Here is a 22,345-nt window from a genome sequence, read left to right as displayed (position 1 = left end):
TACTGAGAGGCTGAGGAGTGGTTGCCTGGCAACAGGACAGGAGAAGGAGGGGAAAGCTGAGGGGAGACGTTCCTGAGGAGAAAAGCTTGTAAAGACAGAGAAGGGCAGCCGGAGGAAGAGCGGCCATCTTCTGGGGCGCCCCCTCAACCCTGAGTGTTTGTGGAAATTCTCCTGCCATGACTGTTTATTTTGAATGGAACATCAGCAAGCAATCCCATGACCACTATGCTAGGCCTTTTAAGACCAAAACATTATACAGATGATGTCGCAGGGAGGTGTGAGGTCCTGAACCCTTCTGCACTTCTCTCACTCTCCTCACCTTACCAATTGGTGAAGCCTGGCTGTAGCCATTTCTCTGACCCCTCCTCCTAAAAATGTAGGCAGCTGTGGCTGACCATGATCTGTGGGGAATGGGGCCTTCATGCCTATGTGGTGTGTTGGTGATGCTCCCTTTGTCAACTGTCAATGGATTTCCAAAGAAACAACAAATGGCAGCAGCTTCCCATTTATACTGGATCCCTCAGCTCAGCATTCCAGAGTGAAACAGATTACCAGACTGCTGGGAATATATTTATTTCTCCTATGACTGAGTTAGACACAGAAGGCATTTAATAATAAGAAATAGGTAGCTAAGAAAGTACAACAGTTAGTGACAGGAAAAGATTCAGGCACAGGGCGGGTTAATATGGCAAGATTAAGGTTTTCTTTTCCACAAGTGTAGTCATGGCATACAAAAAAGCCAGAAAACTCCCACAGCATTTTTGCTTCTACTTCCAATCAAAGAGCTAAGAAAAGGCACTTTCAAAGAACCCTTTGAGTTCTCACTTGAAGAGAAATATAAAACAATCAAAGCAGAATCCTGATTGTCTACAATCTGTGTCCAGCAGCCTCTTCCCACCCCACTGCAACTCCTCTTTAGCCTCACAAAGGAATACCTGGAGGAACGCGGGAAGTTCTGACCAGACCTTCTCAGAGAAGACTGAAGATCTCAGTCAAGGAGAGAAGAGGTGGGGAAGAATAACAGGACAAGGTCTTTTCCTGACACAGGAGAAATAGCTAACTAAAGGACAGGATTCTGCATTGTTTGAGTTACCAGCTAAGAACTAGATGCTGGCCATGGCACCTCTGCCTTCAGACATCAGGTAGTAATTACTGTATTTGCTGTATTTCACACATGTAAAAGAACAGGTTCCCCATGCCAAGATTACTCCCTCCCATGCAATATTACCCCAGTTCCCAAGAATAAACTAGGCTGGGAAGAATAGACAGTTATGGACAAGAAAGGCCCCCCTTCACCTTCTCTATACTGTTCTCCCAAATGATATCTTCAGCGGGGGATGGCACGGAATTTAAATGGATGGGGGATTGCTACTAAAGCAGTCGAGATTGGTGAGAGGACAATTTCCTCAGGTGGAACCACGGGCTGGAGGGTGAAATGCTGCACAAGAGTGGTGAGGAAGAGGAAAATCTCCATGCGAGCCAAGGGCTCTCCAAGACACACACGTTTCCCTGTGAAGTGCAGGAGAAGGAAGAAACATTTTAGGAGGGAGAGCCATTGAACCTCCTTACTCTCTCCAGTTCTCTGTGCCTGGATTATGTGAAGTCCATTCCACAGTACTCCACAAAAAAAGTACTTCCTTTTCTACGTGGTCATTTCTTGCTTCAAATGAGCTTTACACGACAGTTGGAAGAAAAATATATCAACAGTACTTTGAACAGTGGTAAGGTCTTTATTAACCCAGCCATATACCTCAGCACGTCGGGCCCAAGCCCACATAAATGTGGAGGATTAAAGAAAGACCTGGCAACCTACCTTGTAAAATAAATTGCCTCTGTAGGTCCAGAGATAATTTTTTCAGCAATGGGCATGCCACTGCACCTTTTAATCCAACCAGGAATCCTCCCATTGGGGGGAGAGGTTGATTACTTCCTTGAGGGGGGGCCCTATTCTTATGTCCATTGATTTTAGTAGTCATGATGGGCATGGGTCTAGTGGGCAAGTGATGTAAGCATCCTGTCCATTTCAGCTAATGAGAGTCATCTGAAGTAACTCAGTGTTCTCTCCAGAGATGGCCAAGGTGCCTGTAGTTCACTTTCAGTGTCCAAGGCAGGAGGGAGGGTGCAGCGGAGAGTCCAGATTTTGTTTGAGAAATTACTTGCAAAACCCTCACAGCTAATATCTAATTAGCTATTGTTTTGGTGCTCTTCATTGAGAGAAGTGAGGGACTGAACTATCTTTTCCCTCTTAATAAAACAGTAAGGGGTGTTGGGGTGGGCTCAGTCCGTGATGAGGAAGGGCAACAATTGGTCCCATGGCCGTGGACTGACAAGCGGAGGGGCCAATCAGAAGGCGCGAAGCGCCTTCCAATTGGCCCCTTACCAGGACAAACCAAAATTCTATCCAGCCAGGGGCAATCTGGAGAAAGGGCTGCCAGTTTTCTCTTGACCACCAAAGGGAGAGGAGGTCAGTAGGCCTGCCAAGGGGAATGAGAACAGAGGCTGCGCCTGCCCTTTTCACTCCAAGGCTGTCCTAACTGTCATGTCCAACTGCAAATTGCCTCAGAACCCTGACAGAGCTGGCTGGAGGCTGGAGAGTGCTCCCCCTCCCCTCCCTCCCTCCCTTCAGGCCTGCTGTGAAGGAGCCTCTGACAGGCCCTGACTGAGGGGAGGGAGGCATTTTCCTTCAGAGAGCAACGCAGGGGAGCCTGAGGGCATTCCTTTTCTGGGGGGGGGGGAACTTTCCTGCCAAACAGTTGGCTGACAGGGAGGCCACAGAAAAGCCCCTTCTCACTTAAAATACTGCTCTGGCCAGGGGTTAGACACAGCGAAGCCATGTGTCTTTCTTCTTTGCAACTCTCTGCAGGTTTGAGGCCACTGCACAGCGTTATTCTGCAGATGAAACTGGTTTTTTTGTCTCCTGTTTCATCTGTACAACAACCCTGTGCAGTAGCCCTCAAGACTTTCAATTCAACAACAACCTGTGTGGGAAGCCTTAAATGTTTCTTCTCTACCACAACCCTCTCCAAAGTAGCCCTTTCTGCTTGGTGACCTGATCTTTATACTCTGCGGGTGATCTGTAATTCCAGGAGCTCTCCAGGCCCCACCTGGAGGTTGGCTACCCCAGGGTTAGAAATATTCCTGGAGGTTTGGAGGTGGGACTTCAAAATCGTACAATGCCTCAGAGTCCAGCCTTCAAAGGAGCCATTTTTGCCTGCAGTTGGGAGGGAGTGGTGCAGGGGTGTCCCTCCTGGGCTATGGGCTATGGCCAGCCCTTACCAGCAACTGTTTGTATTCTGGGGCACAGACAGGCAGACCAGCATCAGTCCTGTGAGTCTGGAAAGTGCAGGAAGATCTAAATAAATACTTACAGCCTGAAACTGTAAATAGTGAGAAGGAGAGGAAGGAAAAATGATTGGAAAATGCTTTGAGACACCTGAGGCCTGCTGGGTCACTGCGGCCCATTCCCAGTTCTCTCAGACCTCTCACAACCCCACATACCTCACAGGTTGACTATTGTGGAGAGACGAATGGAAAAGGTGTTTGTGAACCGCTTTGAGACTCCTTTGGGTAGTAAGCAAGAGGGTACAAAAATCCGTTCTTCTAAGGAGCAACCATGAAAGAAGCATGTGGGCACATAAAATTTTATCAACAGTGAAAAAATGGAAAAGAAGGAACAGGGTGGACACCTGTGTACTCTGACTACCCTATGTGTATTAGGGCAGAGGGGCATTTCAGTGAATGTGGCCTAATTCACACAAGAAGGGAAATGATGCAGAACTGGGGGGAATTGGATGCCATGTAATCTTCCCCTAAGAAGAGTCTCCAGTCTGATTTTCCCTTCACATGTCTGAGGACATGGCTCTGGAAAGCTCATCTGTAACCACTATGCCACAATTCCCAAAGATCAGTCCTCTCCCACACTCAACGAACATTTCACACCACAGGTTCTTGACATCCATATCTCCACACCCATGCCCTCATTTGCCACCACGCCACCATAACCTCCCACACAACACACACATTCAACCGCATGCCCTTACAGACTGGACAACTCCTCCCCTTCCTCTTCCCACTGCCAAGCTCTAGCACCCATTGTATTCTTGGATACAACGGGCTTTGCCCCTAGTCCTAAATAATTGTGCTGGGCATGAGTGCACAGATGCAATGGAAGTCGAGTAAAATTTTATTCCACTGACTTCACCGCCGTGTCATAGGCTTTCAACTTAATTCTATGAGATTTTCTCGATTCTTCATCACAAGTCTTCCTTGAAACTCTCTCTAGTCATCTCAGTTTCCATTTCTTCTTGCGGAGGTCCTCAGTATACCAAGGGGCCTGTTTGAGATGGGGGCAGAGAGGATGCCCGGGAGCTATCTCATCAATGGTGTCCAGCATTCTGTCATGCCAGTCGGTGACCAGACCATTTAGAGAAGTAGCAGAAGGCATTGGGTTCCACAGAGCACTCAAGAATCCAGTTGGATCCATGAGTCTTTGCGGGTGAGCTAAAATTTCCTTGGTGCCCAACTGAGGGGGTGGTGGCAGACTTAGCCAAGCCTTCAGGGCTTAGTGGTCTGACCATGGCATGGCATAAGCTGTGACCAGATCCACATTCAGCACTGCTCTGAAAATGAGGTCTAGGGCTTGGTGGGTAGGGTCAACAACAAATTGTGAGAATCCTAGTGTCACTGTAGCTGACACTACCTCCAGACTATTTCTGGAGGGTGGCAGCTCTGCATGGACATTAAAGTCCCCCACGATATCACAGTTGTTCAACAATTATGACAACTGATGCAACAGGGACAAAAATTGAAGACTTTTATACCACCATTCAAGAGACTTTAAAACAAGTACCCTAGAAAGTTATCATTTACATAATGGGTCACTATAATGTAAAAGATGGCAAACATGCTGAGAGAGACATTTCTGGCAAATTTGGACCTGGAGAAAGGAATGATACAGGTGATCATCTGGCACAATTCTCTCATCAAAATTAGTTTTGCATCATGAACACTTGATTCAAACAGCATAAATGTCATGGGACATGATCAGAGTGGACACCATCCACAAGTCTGCACAGCTGAGGGAGGTGTTGCAGGATTGGGGATCATGGCACCAGCTGTGCCATGGGATGGCCAGGAGTCAGACACAACTGAATGGCTGACAACAAGTACAAAATCTTTAATTCCCTGCCCCACCACCCCAAAACTCCAGCACACCATGAGCGATTTTATTTACCAGCACCATTCAAACAACTTCAGACTCACCAACACCAAAGGGCATAAAAGCTTCATTGCGGATGAAGCTTCCCTTCTTGTCCAGGAAATTGTTAGGATCAAACACTTCTGGGTCTTTGAACTTGGTGATGTCTCTATGCACCGAAGATAGAAAAGAAATGACACCGGTACCCTGGTTGGAAGGGAAAGTGAGTAGAATGCTGATTAGCAGAGGATTGCCGTCATGTTTGGAGGGCTCATCTGGAATCTTTGAAAACCGTGCTGCCTTTTCATCTTCTATCCATAGGCCTGAGATAGGCCCCAATTCTAACCCTAGCTATGGTAAAATGGTACAGCCATAGGCAGCCTCTTGGCCCCACAGTATGCTAGCTAGCATCCTTATGAGTGACTTGGAAAAACACTAGCTAAACTCCTACACATTCACACAAACTTTTAATATACTGATATACTTGTGATATGAGCCTCTTGTGGCGCAGAGTGGTAAGGCAGCCGTCTGAAAGCTTTGCCCATGAGGCTGGGAGTTCAATCCCAGCAGCCGGCTCAAGGTTGACTCAGCCTTCCATCCTTCTGAGGTCGGTAAAATGAGGACCCAGCTTGCTGGGGGGTAAACGGTAATGACTGGGGAAGGCACTGGCAAACCACCCCGTATTGAGTCTGCCATGAAAACGCTGGAGGGCGTCACCCCAAGGGTCAGACATGACTCGGTGCTTGCACAGGGGATACCTTTACCTTTACCTTTATACTTGTGATATACTGATGACCACTGTCTGGACACATGGTAAAAAGCCCTGGACATAACCCACCAATTATTCAATAACTTTCACCCCATCGTTACCCTGATAATGAATGTGAAATTATGGATTGATTTGATTTTTAGCCTGCCTCTTTCAAACAACTCAAGGCAGATTATATCAGAATAAAACGCAGTAAATCTCCTTCCCCATAAAACAAAAAACAACTAGAAGGCCAAAAACTGTCCCTTACCCCACAGGGTGGTCACAAGATGGGACAGCACAATTTGAGGGGTGGCCCCTACCTCTTAGTCAGGCCACAACCAAGGACCTGACAGAAGAGCTCCATTTCACAGGCCCTCAGGCTCTTTGACATCTGGGCCTTCAACTCTCCCAGGAGCTCATTCCACCTGGTCAGAGCCAGGACTGAAAAGGCTCTAACCCTGTTCAAAGACAGGTGTATTTCTCTGGAGCCAGATTAGCTCCTGCAGATCGAAATGCCCTGTGGGGAGCTTAAGCAGATAAGCGGCACCAGCTGTAGTTTCCAGCTCAAGGACAGGGTAGGCCAGCGTAGAGTAAGTTACAGAAGTCCAGTCTAGAGATGACTGTCACATGGACCACTATGGCTAGATAGTCCTGAGGCAGGAAAAGTGCAAGTAGCCTTGCCTGGTGAAGATGGTAAAACAGCATGAAAGCTACTCTTGTGACCTGGGTCTCCATAGAAAGGGAGGCATCCAGAATCACCCCCAAGTTCCTTGTTGTGGGCGCAATGGTAAGCTGTGCTCCAGCAAAGGAGGGAAGACACGCTTCCTCTCCTGCCCTTTTCCTGCTCAGCCACGGGACCTCCATCTTGGAGGGGTGAGTTTCAGGCAACTCTGCTCTAACCATTCAACAATGGCTTCCAAACATCCAGCAAATGTTTCATGGGGGGGGGGGGAGAGAGGTTAGGGGAATCATCCACGAGGAGATAGAGCTGGGTGTCATCTGCATATTAATGATACCCCAGCCCGTAACTCCATCTGTCCAAGGGGCACATAAAGGTAAAGGTAAAGGTATCCCCTGTGCAAGCACCGAGTCATGTCTGACCCTTGGGGTGACGCCCTCCAGCGTTTTCATGGCAGACTCTATACGGGGTGGTTTGCCAGTGCCTTCCCCACTCATGACCGTTTACCCCCCAGCAAGCTGGGTACTCATTTTGCCAACCTCGGAAGGATGGAAGGCTGAGTCAACCTTGAGCTGGCTGCTGGGATTGAACTCCCAGCCTCATGGGCAAAGCTTTCAGATGGCTGCCTTACCACTCTGCGCCACAAGAGGCTCTTAAGGGGCACATAAAGATGTTAAATAATGTGGGGGAGAGTACCACCCCCTGCGGGATCCCACAAAGAAGTCAATAGAGGTGCGATAAAACCTCCTCCACAGCCACCCTCTGTGTCCAGTTCTGGAAGAAGGAGCACAGGAATGGAAGGACTGTCCCCTGAATCTCAGCCCTGGAGAAGTGGTGGGCCAATAACCCATGGTTGACCACATCAAATGCAGTCAACAGATTGAGCATCATAAGTATGACCAAACTGCCTTGATACAGCTGGTGTGAAAGATCATCCACCAAGGTGACCAACATGGTCTCCACCCCATTGACAGGGTTGCCACATTGAACATAATTCCCCTCAGAAGAGGAGGAGAAGTAGGAATTGAGCAGTTTCCCACTACTTGTGGTCCAGCCTGAATGTGTAACTACGTACAGCTTTTCTCTTCCCCAAGATCATAAAGTCCAAAATCACATGGTCACTACTACCAAGCATGCCCACAACTTTTACCTCGTCTACCAGTTCTTCCCTATTGGTAAGAATGAAGTATAAAATAGCATACCCTCTGGTTGCCTCTTCCACTTTCTGGGAAATAGATTTGTCAGCAAGCCAAGTAAAGAATTTTTCCACAAAAAAAAAAAATCCATTGTAAACAAATCGCAAAACTTCTGCCAAACTCCAGCAACAATCGGAATTTTATCATGCTTAGGGGGAAATCCAGAAAAGTGGATTCCCCCTGAAAAAAACACTACACTTCTGAGCACAAGCCGCAACATATCAGCGAAAGACATGTGCATTCTCAAAATAGTGGTAGAAAGAATGTCCCTCCTGAGCTCTCGCGCCCGAGTTTCAAGAAACTTGATCACAATTTTTTCCCCTTAAACGGGCGAAAGTAATAAATAAGCGAGGCTTCTTCGGCTGAAGTCCCTCCACAGAAGTGCTTAACAGTAAAACAAAGCTCCCTTCTGCAATTGTCTTTAAAGTTTCTGAGCACAATACAGCCCCCTGTTCGACACTGCCCGTAATTTCGGCCAGAAATTGCACACATCAGGGGGGATTTTTTTTTTTACTTGAAGAGCGTGTAAACGATTAAGCGCCAGATCCTACGCCAGCGAAAAAGGTCTTTCTGAGACACTGAAAGAACAAATATTCGTTGCTACTGGTGTTTTCAGGTTAAAAAAAACAGTTTTTAAAGGGAAAGGGGCTTTTCTGGAGCATGAACACAACAGTTCATTGGCCGTTCTGTTTGACTGATGAGCAGAAAAATATCGGCTCCTTCATTGCAATTCCGGCGAGACCAGAAACCTGTGGGGAATGAATAGACCGCTACTGGGACTTCAATATTCCGCTAGAATTGAAGGTGTGCGGAATGATGAAATTCCACTATTAAATATAGCGTCTCTGCATACTGCAAACATCTAGCAACATTGGTCCCAATTTATACTTATTACAAGTATAATTATTCCTCTGGCAGGAAGACAAATATTCCACAACTGTTACATGTGGCTGCAGCATCTCCTTCTCTATCCAGTTGGCAAAGTTTTCATGCAACTCTGCTGCGGTAAAGGACTTCCCAGGAGCCCAGGAAGATCCCCAGGCTAGGAGGCACAGAGTAATCCCCCTTCAGCCCGCACCAAAGGCTCATGCCTCTGGCAAGGAGGAGCCCTTCGGCAGAAAGAGATACCGCACAGCAGGGGCGGGGCTTGCACTCACCCCCAGGCAATCCCTCCCACGATCAGCCCCAATCCAGATAACAAGAGGCAAACCAGAGACCAACAGTCCCAAACAGAACTCAACAGAAACCATTCTCTGGCAGACTACAAAAAACCCTCTCCACTTTCCAACACTGCTCCCCCCCCCATGCACACACACAGCTTCTCATGAGTTAGGAAAGGTCAGCAGCAGCTCACCTATGTGCTCCTTCCCTCTGCCCAGCTGATTCAGGCATCAAGAATGACAAAACTGAGAAACCTATGGGGCTGGTTTCACACCAATGGTGCCACTCTATGCCACCACCAGTGTGTTGGAGTGAAGCAACATGCTCCATCAATTTTTGTGTCCCCATGAGCACACTTTTGAGCAGCAGACCCGGTCTTCTCCCAAAATGTGTCCCCATGAGGGATATAGATGCAGCAGAAAGTTTCTGCCCCGGGAGTGGGGGGTGCATGACAATGGGATTATGTGAGAACTAGATTAAAAGCCCATTGTATCTGTGAATACAATGTGTGCTAGCATCCCCTCTCCTCCCCCCAGTCCCCGGGCAGCCGTCCTGGCAGGCCCCCCCACCCCAAAAAGGCTTGCTGCGGTATCGCGTGGCCCAAGGAGCAGGGCCACCGTATCTCACCCACGGCAGGCCTGCTCCTTTGCCCGTGTTGAAGACTCCCCCTCCCCGGCCGCCTCCTCCCTGACTCCCCACCCTCACCACGGCACAAGGAGCAGGGCCGCTGCATCTCTGACGCGGCGGGCCTGCTCCTTGGCCTGCACTGAAGCCTCCCCCCATCCCTCCTCCCGAGTCCTCAGCCTTGGCGGGTCCAAGGAGCAGGGCCTGCTGCTTTGGCCACGCCGAATCTTCCCCCCTGCCCCCTTCCCCCTGGGGCCAAGGGGCCAATCGGGAGCAGCGCACTTCACGGCTCCCGTTTGGTCCCTTCGAGTTTTTATCCCGGACTTGCCCCACCCCTTTCTCCTCCCACCGACCCCTCATGGCTTTATTTTTACCGCTCCCAGAGCAATCCCACCTTTCTTTAAAAAAAAAAAAAAAAAAAGCCCCAATCCATCCCACGGTGCCAAGAAGCATTGCAAACCCAACTGGGTCCCCCCCCCCGCCTTCTTGCCTTCCCATTTATACAGGCCTCTGCCAGGCTAGGCCCCATTGGCTGCTGCAGTGAAAAGGGGAATGCAGGTTCTTCTGTGTTCCCTTCATGCAGGGAAACTGAGGGCCTGATCCGTGCCAGGCCTGGAAGGGGTCCAGCCCATTGGTGACATCATGTGGAAGCAGCGATTAGTCCAATTACATATAAATGCCCTCTCAGCTTTTTCTCCCTATGCAGAATCAGCCTTGGAGAATAAAAAACTACATCCCAGGGCACTCAGCGGGGGAATTCAAAGCAGCTGTTTTATTTCAAAGAAATTTCAGAAACAGAGAGGAGTGGGAGATGGCTGAATAAAAGTGTTACTAAGTTTCTCAATTCTCACTTTTACCCAGGAATAAACTTTGCTGAACTTAGAGGGCCATCTGCATTCTGACTCTCATTAGCCCTTTCTGGCTAACTGATCCCCCTAACACACACCTGTATGGAAGACATGAGGCAGCGTATTTGAATCTATCTGAAGAAGTGTATATGCACTTAATAGCTTATACTTTTTAGGTCTTAAAAGTACCTGACAACACAAACTTGGTTCTGTAATCCTTTTGACCTTTCCTAGCAATTTGTCCACCCTAACAATCTTTTATGGCATTTCCGCACATCAACAAAAATGGTGTTATGCCAGCTGAATGTCATAGCCCTAAAAATTATTGTGTCTCCAATCCCCTGCTTACCATTTTGCTGTCTGACTTTCATCTGCTGCCTTTTCGCCCTTCTCCCCCTCCACTAGTGCTGATGGAAATGGCGGAAGAGAGCAACGTGCTTTACACACGGCTCTCTGCTGCCTGTCAATCAATCCAGGCAGCCAATCCCCTTTCTCCATGTTTTAAAGGTCCTGTGATACATGCTAATCTTTTTTTTTAATTCATAGTTCTCCGTATAAACGCCTATACATATAACTTAAAAATTAAACTCATTCCTGAAATGGGGGAGGGGGACTAGAGATACATGCTTTGCGTTACAATTTGGGGGAGGGAATTATTTCTGGCATTGGCTGCACACTTGTCCGCCTATTTGTTACTCGAGGATGTTAGACCTTTAAAAAAAAATTCCCATGTCCAGGAACAAGGGAGAGGGAGGCGGAACAAGAGCAGGTTGAGGTAGGCATCTTTAGCATGTTTGAACCTCCATACCTTCCCTATGCTGGTTGCTCTCCCATTAGCTTACGCTAAATAGGTTGGTGTATCCACTTTATGTTATTCCCCAACTAGCACTTTAAAATGGAGGATGTAGCAAGTTGGTTACTGCCCAGTCGCTGGATGTTGGCGAAGTCATATGGAGGGGCCAGAATATAATGACTACATAAGGTAAGCATTTCACTACATTTAACAGGTCTGGAAATGCCCTTAGTCTTTCTACCAACCATTCATCCACCCAAAACAAGGCACTTAATTTACTTCTGGGTCTTTGTCCCCAAACTTTATGTCTAAAAACCAGAGAGATTTCTTTTTCCTGCTCTTCTGTAGAGAGGAAGCTGTAATTCTCTTCCCGGAGCACACAGACATGCTAGGATGTGCAGCACACTGTAAACAGAGAGAGCTTTAAAAAGACAAGGTGTGATTTCCTGGTTTCTTCTTTTAATCAAATGCATACCTTTACAGGGACCCCAGTTGAAACTGGACAATGAACTGGTTCAGCTGAAATTGTCAACAATATTTGAAATTGTAACTTCATACGTTCTGAGTATGCAGATACAACCTACAAGATTTGTGACACTGAAACCAGGACTAGGGCTGGTCCATTGCTGAAGGGCTAAGACAGACTGCGTGACCATGACAATTAGGAAGGGGTCTGCAAAAATTTAACAACCAATAATGCTATGCAAGTTTAACAGCTGCCAGTTCTCCATCTGCTCTTTCCTGAGACCTTGCCAAAAAAAGTGCTTGTTTGGGGGGTTAAGATGCCCAGTCCTCATGTACCTTAGGGATCATGTAGCCACGGTAGTGGGTATCAGTTGTAACAGCGCGAGGGACCCCCATAGGCAAGATATCACTGAACCGCTGGATCTCGTGGATCAAGGCGTTAGTGTAAGGCATCTGCACCCGATCCTCAAACAATGGACTACGATGAGGGCCAACAACCCGGTTGATCTCTTCATAGACCTTGGCTGTGTACAAGCAGAGGACAGAGTGACAATGGAACATGGCAGAGTACAACAATACCTAGAGTTGGGCCACATCATGGCCCGCACAAGAGAGGTCATGATTCAGGACAGAGAAAGATAAATCTTGAGATTGTGATATGACCAATATTTGAGAGTTACAACTAGCTTGCAGAGAAAATGTCCAGCACAATTCCTTCCTCAAAACCCTTTGCAATCCTTTGAATTTGTACTGTCCACGTATCACACTTTACTGGAGAATATTAAATTTGGAACAAATTCTTGCAAAACCCCAAGAGTGCAATTTGGAAATTTTCAGTGTGGGGGGGGGTGGTTTCAAAGTACCTTTCCACCCCCAAAACAGCTGAGAGGCAGGGTTCTGACCCACCCCATAAAACACTTACATGAGCCAAAGAGGAGCCAGGACCTGTCATGGGGAGGCCCACTTGGTTCCACACCAAATTCCTTATGATCGTTGAATTGTTTAAATAGTGAAGTCCAACCTAGGGTTGTGTGATTTGGCCACCAAAGCAGACGTTCCCACCTGTAGCAGCCAGTGCCGTGCTGCATGCAGGGAGACGCTCACACACAGGCACAGAACTCCATGCATGCATGTGTGTATTGCCCGGTGCGCCAGCGCCCGCACCTCCCCCTCCCTGGAGGGGGGGCTCCAGCACAGCGCTGGCTGCTACAGGTGAGAACAGCCACTTTGGTGGCTGGATTCCACAACCGTAGTCCAACCATTCTCTGATGAGCAATTGATGAATATGAAGAAAAAAGCCATCCGTCGCCTGAGAGTGTGATTGATGCCACATAATGCTTTTGTCATCACAAGGCCATGAGGAAAGGGTCCATGGCTCAGTAGGAGAAGACTGCCTTTTAATGAAAAACGATGTAGGGTCCATCTCCAACCCCTCCTGTTAGGATGTAGGGTCCATCTCCAACCCCTCCCGTTAGGAAACGTTTCATAGATTTAGGCTGGAAAAGACTTCCATGGAGAGTCAGAAGGTCAAGAACTCAGCTAGAGGGATCAATGGCACATAACTGATCCTTCACATACACAAATAAACAACATTCCCATCTCACCCTGCACTTCAGGGTACTTCATGAGGATGAGGATCCCATAGAGGAGAGTGGTGGTACTTGTCTCAGACCCTCCAAGGAAAAGGATGTGAGCGGTCTTCAGAAGAGAGTTCATGTGGAAGTAAGTGAAGGGATCCTCCTTTTCCTGTGGGCCCAGAGGAAGAGAGAACAACCTTTACCTGTGCAGTGAGATGGAGGCTGCAACACGCCTCCAGGAATACGCATTCAGGACCACATGTGCCCCTGGGTTCTAGAAACACATCAAGCACTTGACCCTCAGGTATGACTTTGGAAAGAACTCTTTGCATTCCTGTGTGAAAATCAAGTTCACACTAGCAAAGCAGCAATTAAAACTGAAGCATAGGCAAATGTCACAAAAACAGATATGTTCAGCTCCTGCCTTGTCTGCAAGGGTGACAGCAGAGATCACTCATTATCAAAGCAGTGGAAACCAGGCTGAAATGTTGGAAGGGACTCAGACCCCCTCCCTTTAGACCCACCTGGGGATTCCAGCCTTAACTCATTCCTCCCAATCTGAAAATATTCAGAAAATATTCATTAACCGGAAAGGGGAGTTCAGTCCTTGAACATAACCTGATCCCCTCTCTGTACCTGCTGCATTTTCAGAAGGAAGCAGTCGATGAAATCGCGAGGGAAGTCGGGGTCCAGGGTCTCCTGGTGCATCTTGACCATCTCCAGAATTAATAATTTCATCTCCTCATAATTCTTGAACAATCTGTTGTGAGGTCCAGGCAGATAAGACATGATACCATGGAACATATTATATACCTGTAAAGAGGAACAAACCATCTTGCTCCTTACCATTGCGATATGGATACCAGAAGTCATGTGGATGCTCTCTACACTGTGATAGAACCCATGGGCCAGGAGGAGGGAAGGTGAGAGGGCACTTTCTCAACACGTGTGAGCAAAAAAAGACCTATCTAAGCAAGAACTAGTGTCTCCAATCTACATCCCTCAGACATCCTTCTCCTTATAAGGCCCTCACTCAGGAAGGCTTATCTGGCTGCAGTCAGGTTGTGGCCTTCTTCTGTTGCCAGGCCAATCATAGAATCATAGAATCGTGGAATCATGGAGTTGGAAGGGACTTCATGGGTCATCTAGTCCAACCCCCTGCACTATGCAGGACACTCACATCTTAATTGCTCATCTACTGTAACCTGCCACCCCTTTGCCTTCACAGATCAGCCTCTCCGTCAGATGGCTGTTTAAAAATTTCCAAAGATGGAGAACCCACCACCTCCCGAGGAAGCCTGTTCCACTGAGAAACCGCTCTAACTGTCAGGAACTTCTTCTGGGTGTTTAGATGGAATTTCTTTTGAATTAATTTCATAGAATCATAGAATCATAGAGTTGGAAGGGGCCATACAGGCCATCTAGTCCAACCCCCTGCTCAACGCAGGATCAGCCCTAAGCATCCTAAAGCATCCAAGAAAAGTGTGTATCCAACCTTTGCTTGAAGACTTCCAGTGAGGTGGAGCTCACCACCCCCTTAGGCAGCCTACTCCACTGCTGAACTACTCTGACTGTGAAAAACTTTTTCCTGATATCTAGCCTATATCGTTGTACTTGAAGTTTAAACCCATTACTGCGTGTCCGCTCCTCTGCAGCCAGCAGAAACAGCATCCTGCCCTCCTCCAAGTGACAACCTTTCAAATACTTAAAGAGGGCTATCATGTCCCCTCTCAACCTCCTTTTCTCCAGGCTGAACATTCCCAAGTCCCTCAACCTATCTTCATAGGGCTTGGTCCCTTGGCCCCAGATCATCTTCGTTGCTCTCCTCTGTACCCTTTCAATTTTATCAACGTCCTTCTTGAAGTGAGGCCTCCAGAACTGCACACAGTACTCCAGGTGTGGTCTGACCAGTGCCGTATACAATGGGACTATGACATCTTGTGATTTTGATGTGATGCCCCTGTTGATACAGCCCAAAATGGCATTTGCCTTTTTTACCGCTGCATCACACTGCCTGCTCATGTTTAGTTTACAATCCACAAGTACCCCAAGGTCTCGTTCACACACAGTGCTACCTAGAAGCGTATCCCCCATCCAGTAGGCATGCTTTTCATTTTTCTGACCCAGATGCAGAACTTTACACTTATCTTTATTAAATTGCATCTTGTTCTCATTTGCCCATTTTTCCATTGTGTTCAGATCTTGTTGAACTCTGTCTCTATCTTCCGGAGTATTTGCCAGTCCTCCCAATTTGGTGTCATCTGCAAACTTGATGAGTAGTCCCTCTACCCCCTCATCTAGATCATTAATAAATATGTTAAAAAGTACCAGGCCGAGCACCGAGCCCTGAGGTACCCCACTACTCACCTCTCTCCAGTCTGATGAAACACCATTGACAACAACAATTTCATCCGATTCATTCTGGTCCGTCCCTCTGGGGCGACAGAGAACAATTGTGCTCCATCCTCTATATGGCACCCTTTTAAGTACTTGAAGATGGATATCCAATCCCCTTTCAGTCATCTCCTCTCTAGGCTAAACAGACCAAGCTCCCCCAACCTTTCTTCATACGTCTTGGTCTCCAAACCCCTCACCATCTTTGTTGCCCTCCTCTGGAAACGTTCTAATTTGTCAACATCCCTCTTCAATTGGGGTGACCAAAACTGAACACAGTACTCCAAGTAAGGCCGAACCAGAGTAAAGTGGTTCCATCACCTCCCGTGATCTGGACATGATACTCCATTTGATACAGCCAAAAATCCCATTTGCCTTTTTAGCCACTGAATCACATTGCTGACTCATGTTCAATGTATGGTCTACTAAGACTCCTAGATCCTTTTCACACATGCTACTGCCAAGACAAGTCTCCCCCATCCTATATTGGTGTATTTGGTTTTTCCTACCTAAATGAAGAACTTTACATATGTCCCTATTGAACTTCATTTTATTCAGTTTAGCCCACTTTGCGAGCCTATCAAGATCATCCTGTATTCTGATTCTGTTTTCTGTTGTGTTTGCTACCCCTCCCAGTTTACTATCATCTGCAAATTTAATAAGTACCCCCTCTAATCCCTCATCCAAATCATTATAAGTGGAGTACCCCAAGTGGAGTACCGCAAGGATCTGTCCTGGGGCCTGTGTTGTTCAACATATTTTTAACACAGGCCCCAGGACAGATCCTTGGGGTACTCCACTTGTCACTCTTTTCCAAGAAGATGCTGAACCATTAACAAGTACCCTCTGGGTACAATTTGTCAACCAGTTATTGATCCACTTGACAGAATTAGGATCCATACCGCATTTTACCAATTTGTGAACAAGAATATCATGTGGAACCTTATCAAAAGCTTTACTGAAATCCAGATAAACTATGTCCACGGCATTCTTCTGATCCAGCAAGGTAGTCACTTTCTCGAAAAAAGAGATAAGTTTGGTCTGATATGACTTGTTCTTGTGAAACCCATGCTGAGTCTTAGAAATCACAGCTCTAAGTTCCAGCTGCTCAAGGACCGAGTGCTTGATTATTTGTCCCAAAATGTTGCCAGCTACCGATGTCAAGCTGACGGTTGATAATTACCTGGATACTCTTTTTCCCCTTTCTTGAAGATGGGGACAACATTAGCCCACCTCCAATTGTCTGGCCCGCCTCCAATTGTCTAATCTCCTTTAGAAAACTTTGACTGAGCAGGTGCAGAGGCCCCTTCTTTTCCTGCATTCAGCCAGTCTTATTTCAAAGGGTGTTTTGGTTTAGAGCAAACTGCTCTGCAGAGGCGGCTGCATTGTTTTTGTCTTACTGATGATTTGTTTTACTGCACTGTATGGCTGTGCAGCCTGAAGACTGGTTAGTTACTGTGAATCTTAGAAGCTAAAGCAAGATAGAAACATTTTCAATAAATATGTACATGAGACTCCTATGATAGTTGTTTGCTGTTCTAACTTTCTGCTTTTTCAAGTTATCCTCACCCAACATTCACACACCCTTTGTGGGGTCCAGGCAGGTAAGACATGATATCAGAGAACATGTTATATACCTGTAAAGAGGAACAAGCCATCTTGCTCCATACTGCTGTGATGTGGATATCAAAAATATGGATGCTTTCTGCAGTGTGAGGGAACCCTTGGGCCAGGAGGAGGGAATGTGAAGTATTGTCCCATGGCCATCAGTTACCCACTCCTTGTTACTTTCTCTTCACATGTGAGCAACAAAATGTTATCTAAGACAGGAACCAGCCTCTGAACATTAGCATTCCATTTTGAGCTTGAGGGGTCTCTTGTCCAAGCAATTGTCTAATCTCCAGTTCATACCATCTCATCATTACTCACGTGTATCCATGAGCTGCTTAAGTAGTGGAACTCATTATTCAACAGGCCAACCAAAGAAAGGAATTTGTTGTCCTTGTAATCAAACCGATCCCCAAAAATGATGGAACAAATGATGTTGGTGACAGCACAGCCAATGAGGAAAGTGGGGTCAATGGGGGTCGCTGGGGAAGCACCAAAAGACACAGAGTAGGTGAGGAAGCCCATGCAATGGTTCAGCGAGAACTTTACTTGTCAAGACTGAAGCAGTCATAAAGTTGCCCAAATTGTGAAGGATGTTAAGCATTTTAAGTTATCCTGGTTGGCTATGAAAGCACTAGTTAATTTATTAAATCAACTAAGCAATCTGCTTAGAATGTCCTTAAAGACCGATTAAGGGAGGTCATCTAGACTTTACAAAGGAAACAATGTACCTGACAGAAAAATCCTGCCCATTGTATGAGGGAAAGAATCTATCAATGATATCTTAGGTTAACTTGAAAAAAGAGCTTTTTCCTATGACGAGAGATGTTCAGATGTGCAGGACTCAAGGTAACCCCCTGGCTGTTGGATTCTGATCCTATAGAGTTTTCAAGCAGCTTCCAAAACAACCCAGTATGCCACATGCAGAGCATGGAGAATTCTGGTATGACTTGTCCAGCCAAAAAGGTGGTAAGGTTGGAGTACTGATATGCACTCTGTGTGGGGATACCCTTGAAGACTGAAGGAACTGAAAATGAAGGAATCAAATTAAACAAATGCCTGTGAAAAATAATAGATATTCTTGTGACATTGCTATATGTTTGATAGAAAGTAGCCTCTGAGAGATACTGTGTTAGGTGATTCACCTCTTGAGCAGCCCCCCCCCTCACACACACACATCCTCTCTGTGTCTAAGTAAGAGACTTAGGTAAACATGAGCCCCAGGGGGCTGGAGTCTTTCACTGATAAGATAGTGGTTCATTAAACAGATCTTAACTCAAACAGAAGATGTCAGAATGATATGCAGGTAGATTAATGATATTATATTGTTGTTGTTAGGTGCGAAGTCGTGTCCAACTCATCGTGACCCCATGGACAATGATCCTCCAGACCTTCCTGTCCTCTAACATTCCCCAGAGTCCATTTAAGTTTGCACCGACTGCTTCAGTGACTCCATCCAGCCACCTCATTCTCTTCTTCTTTTGTCCCCTTCTTCTTTTGCCCTCAATCTCTCCCAGCATTAGGCTCTTCTCCAAGGAGTCCTTCCTTCTCATGAGGTGGCCGAAGTATTTGAGTTTCATCTTCAGGATCTGGCCTTCTAAGGAGCAGTCAGGGCTGATATCCTCTAGGACTGACCGGTTTATTCACCTTCCAGTCCAAGGGACTCACAAGAGCACCAAAGTTCAAAAGCCTCAATTCTTTGACGCTCGGCCTTCCTTATGGTCCAACTTACGGGCCATACATTGCAACTGGGAAGAACATAGCCTTGACTAAACACACTTTTGTTGGCAGAGTGATGTTTCTGCTTTTTAGGATGCTGTCTAGATTTGCCATAGCTTTCCTCCCCAGGAGCAAGCGTCTTTTAATTTCTTAGCTGCAGTCCCCATCTGCAGTGATCTTGGAGCCCAGGAAAATAAAATCTGTCACTATCTCCATTTCTTTCCCATCTATTTGCCAAGAATTGAGAGGGACAGATGCCATGATCTTTGTTTTCTTGATGTTGAGTTTCAAGCCAACTTTTGCACTCTCCTCCTTCACCCGCATCAACAGGCTCTTTAGTTCCTCTTCACTTTCTGCCATTAGAGTGGTATCATCTGCATATCTGAGGTTGTTGATATTTCTCCCTGCAATCTTGATCCCAACTTGTGACTCCTCTAATCCTGCCTTTCTCATGATGTGCTCCGCATACAAGTTAAACAGGCAAGGTGACAGTATACAGCCTTGCCGAACTCCTTTCTCAATTTTGGACCAATCAGTGATTCCATGCTCGGTTCTCACTGTTGCTGATATTTTATAGTAAATAGTAATGTTAGGAAAAGATTGATAATAATAAAATAAATGCTTGTACCAGTAGAAGATAGATGATGTAAATATATTACCAGAAAAGCAGTGAAAGATCTGGTTTATGTCAGGACTCATGTTATGCTTTATGGTGTAGGTTCTAATCCTGTTTGACTCATGTTATGATTATATATATATGCTATATATGCTATATAAGCTGTATATGTACAGGTATAGGTATAGGTATAGGTATAGGTAAAGGTATCCCCTGTGCAAGCACCGGGTCATGCCTGACCCTTGGGGTGACGACCTCTAGCGTTTTCATGGCAGACTCAATACGGGGTGGTTTGACAGTGCCTTCCCCAGTCATTACCGTTTACCCCCCCCCCCTGCAAGTGGGTACTCATTTTACCGACCTCGGAAGGATGGAAGGCTGAGTCAACCTTGAGCCAGCTGCTGGGATTGAACTCCCAGCCTCATGGTCAGAGCTTCAGACTGCATGTATGCTGCCTTACCACTCTGCACCACAAGAGGCTCATATATACAGAGAGAGACAGGGGCAACTGAGAATGGTCTGCCCACATTCTCTCCAATCTCTTGATGAAAGAATGTCTCCTTTATAGTTCTTGGCCAATAAACCATATTGCTTTTCTGAGACCTTCCCTCCTTCCTGATTGGGATTTGGGAAGACAGAGGGGCACAACAAGACCTTGGTGTAAACTGCACGGAGCTTTTATTCCAGCCCCAGATCGATTCAGTCCCTGCCCTCTACACAGAATGCGATTTCCGTTTGGATTTGGGGCGATTTTTAATTTTCCTTCTGCAGCAAGAAGGATTGATTCGGAGTGACTCTACCTTTAGTGTGCCATATCTCAGAGTGCTGAAAATCCTCAATATTCATTTGGGAAAGAAAGCTCCGTGGTACAGAACCTCTGATAGGCCACACCTGGTCATGTGACACGCTTGCCTTAAAGGAGAAGCCCCTAATTTCTCTCAACTTCTGTCAGTCCTGGATTTTTCCTCCCTCCTCTGCCTTTTTCGATCCTCTCCCCACCCCTCCAAGAACAGGAAGAGGCTCCGTGCCTGGCTCCTCTTCCCCCCCCCCTTCAAGAAAAGAAAGAAAGAGGCTTGGCTTCCTCCCCCCTTCTGAGCCTCTCTAACCACGTGCAGAAGACTTTCCTGTTTCAATGGGGGGGGGGAGAAAGAATCGAGTTCAAAGCGATCTGAATTCAACAGGATGGACAATGGAATAAAGAAAGTAAGTGCAGACTCTGCCCTTGTTTCATTCTGGGCTCCATTCAACAAACTGGCTGTCCCCTTTAAAGCCTGAGTGTCTTTTGTCACATATTCCAATTACTGTAAAGTGCCATGCACCCAAGCTGCATTCCTCAGACACCCTTCTCCTTATAATGCCCTCTCTCAGGATGGCTTATCTGGCTGCAGTCAGGTTGTGGCCCTCTTCTGTGGCCAGGCCAATCCTTTGGAACATTTTGACCGAGCAAGTGGGGAGGCCCCTTCCTTTCCTGCATTCAGCCAGTCTTATTTCAAAGGGCGTTTTGGTTAAGAACAAACTGCTATGCAGAGTTGGCTGCATTGTTTTTGACTTATTTCATTGTCTGACTTTGCAGCCTGAAGACTGGATAGTTGCCTTGAAGCTTAGAAGCCAAGGCGAGATCAAAACATTTTCAACAAATATGTACGTGAGACACCTATGATAATCATTTGCTGTTCTAACTTGCTGCTTCTTCAAGTTATCCCCACCCAACATGCACACACCCTTGGTCTTGGCAAGCTCTTCCACCATGCATCGGGCCTCCTCTTGGATCCGTTCCTCAATGCTGCGCCGTCCCATCCCAAATTCACGCAACGTCTGTACAGCAAAACATCGCAACACCTTCCATTTGTTGCCATTAGAAAAAGAAATCCCTGCAGAGACACAAAATGGAGGCTTTGGACAAATTATGTTAAGAGGAAATTCGAACCTCACAGGACCATGAGAGGATCCTAGGGAGACAAACAGATCCTCTCTCTTCCAAGGAGGAAGCCAAGATGCTCACCATCCCCTTGAGTGAAGTCAGTCAATGCTGGATACTCCATACGTCCACAGAATTCCTCGCCGTGGTCCACCAGGGCCTCCTTCACAACCTGGTATCCGCACAACACGACAACAGGCTGGGAACCCAGATATATGGTGTAAATGGAGCCATATCTCTCTCTCAGCTGGAGATACATAAGGAAATGGATGTTGCACACTCCACAACATACATCCACAAAGCCATTTTATGCAAAGGCCCATCTTACCGCCATCAGGGACTTGGGCAGATTCTTACGATCCAGCTGGAACAAGTTGCCCACGATGGGGAGTGGGCGAGGTCCGGGGGGCAAGCGCCCCTTTGTGCCCTGTTCCTTCCAATTCCAAAAGAGGATTAAGCAAGAAATGCAGATGACCAGAAGGGCTGCTGTAACCACACTCCACTCCATGCCAGCTACCCTGAAGAGCTCCCAGTTAAATCCTCCAACATTAGCCTCTCTCACTTCTTCCCTGTCAGGATTAAGGAATGGTAATCAGGCTGTGCTTGCTTCCCAGGCAGAAATGGATACAATCCAGAAGCAAGTCCTAGAAACAGGGCAGAGTCAAGTATCTGGTGATGAAAGAGGAGCCTTCATGGAAGGAGGAGCTGGGATGGTCCCGCACCCTTTTTATGAAATGTGCTTTCTCCTGGGTTGTCATCTACTCCATGTACCAAATAGAAGTCATCCCCCTTGAGGCTG

The 22,345-nt window shown here is 46.8% G+C and overlaps 1 protein-coding gene across 1 annotated transcript; it reads right to left on the bottom strand.

The window, feature by feature from the left end:
* Window positions 1–1,117: 1,117 nt before the first annotated feature.
* LOC143837151 (cytochrome P450 2F2-like) lies at window positions 1,118–22,054 on the bottom strand. Its single transcript, XM_077336676.1, has 9 exons — window positions 21,875–22,054; window positions 21,631–21,793; window positions 21,350–21,499; window positions 17,615–17,775; window positions 13,928–14,104; window positions 13,319–13,460; window positions 12,051–12,238; window positions 5,263–5,404; window positions 1,118–1,509 (listed from the first exon to the last, which is right to left on the bottom strand). Exons 1-9 carry the CDS (start codon window positions 22,052–22,054, stop codon window positions 1,328–1,330), a joined length of 1,485 nt encoding a protein of 494 aa, XP_077192791.1. The 3' UTR covers window positions 1,118–1,327.
* Window positions 22,055–22,345: the final 291 nt, after the last annotated feature.

This window comes from Paroedura picta, chromosome 5, assembly GCF_049243985.1.
Source record: "Paroedura picta isolate Pp20150507F chromosome 5, Ppicta_v3.0, whole genome shotgun sequence".
NCBI lineage: Eukaryota > Metazoa > Chordata > Lepidosauria > Squamata > Gekkonidae > Paroedura > Paroedura picta.
The sequence above is the reverse complement of the archived record's forward strand: the minus strand, read 5'-3'. Positions and strand labels throughout refer to the sequence as shown.

Coding starts and splice junctions, on each gene's coding strand:
- LOC143837151 (XM_077336676.1), bottom strand. CDS start 22,054: ATGGAGTGGAGTGTGGTTACAGCAGCCCTTCTGGTCATCTGCATTTCT. Junction 21,500..21,630: donor TGACTTCACTCAAGGGGATG/GTGAGCATCTTG, acceptor GTGTCTCTGCAG/GGATTTCTTTTTCTAATGGC. Junction 1,510..5,262: donor TTTTATGCCCTTTGGTGTTG/GTGAGTCTGAAG, acceptor TGCACTTCACAG/GGAAACGTGTGTGTCTTGGA.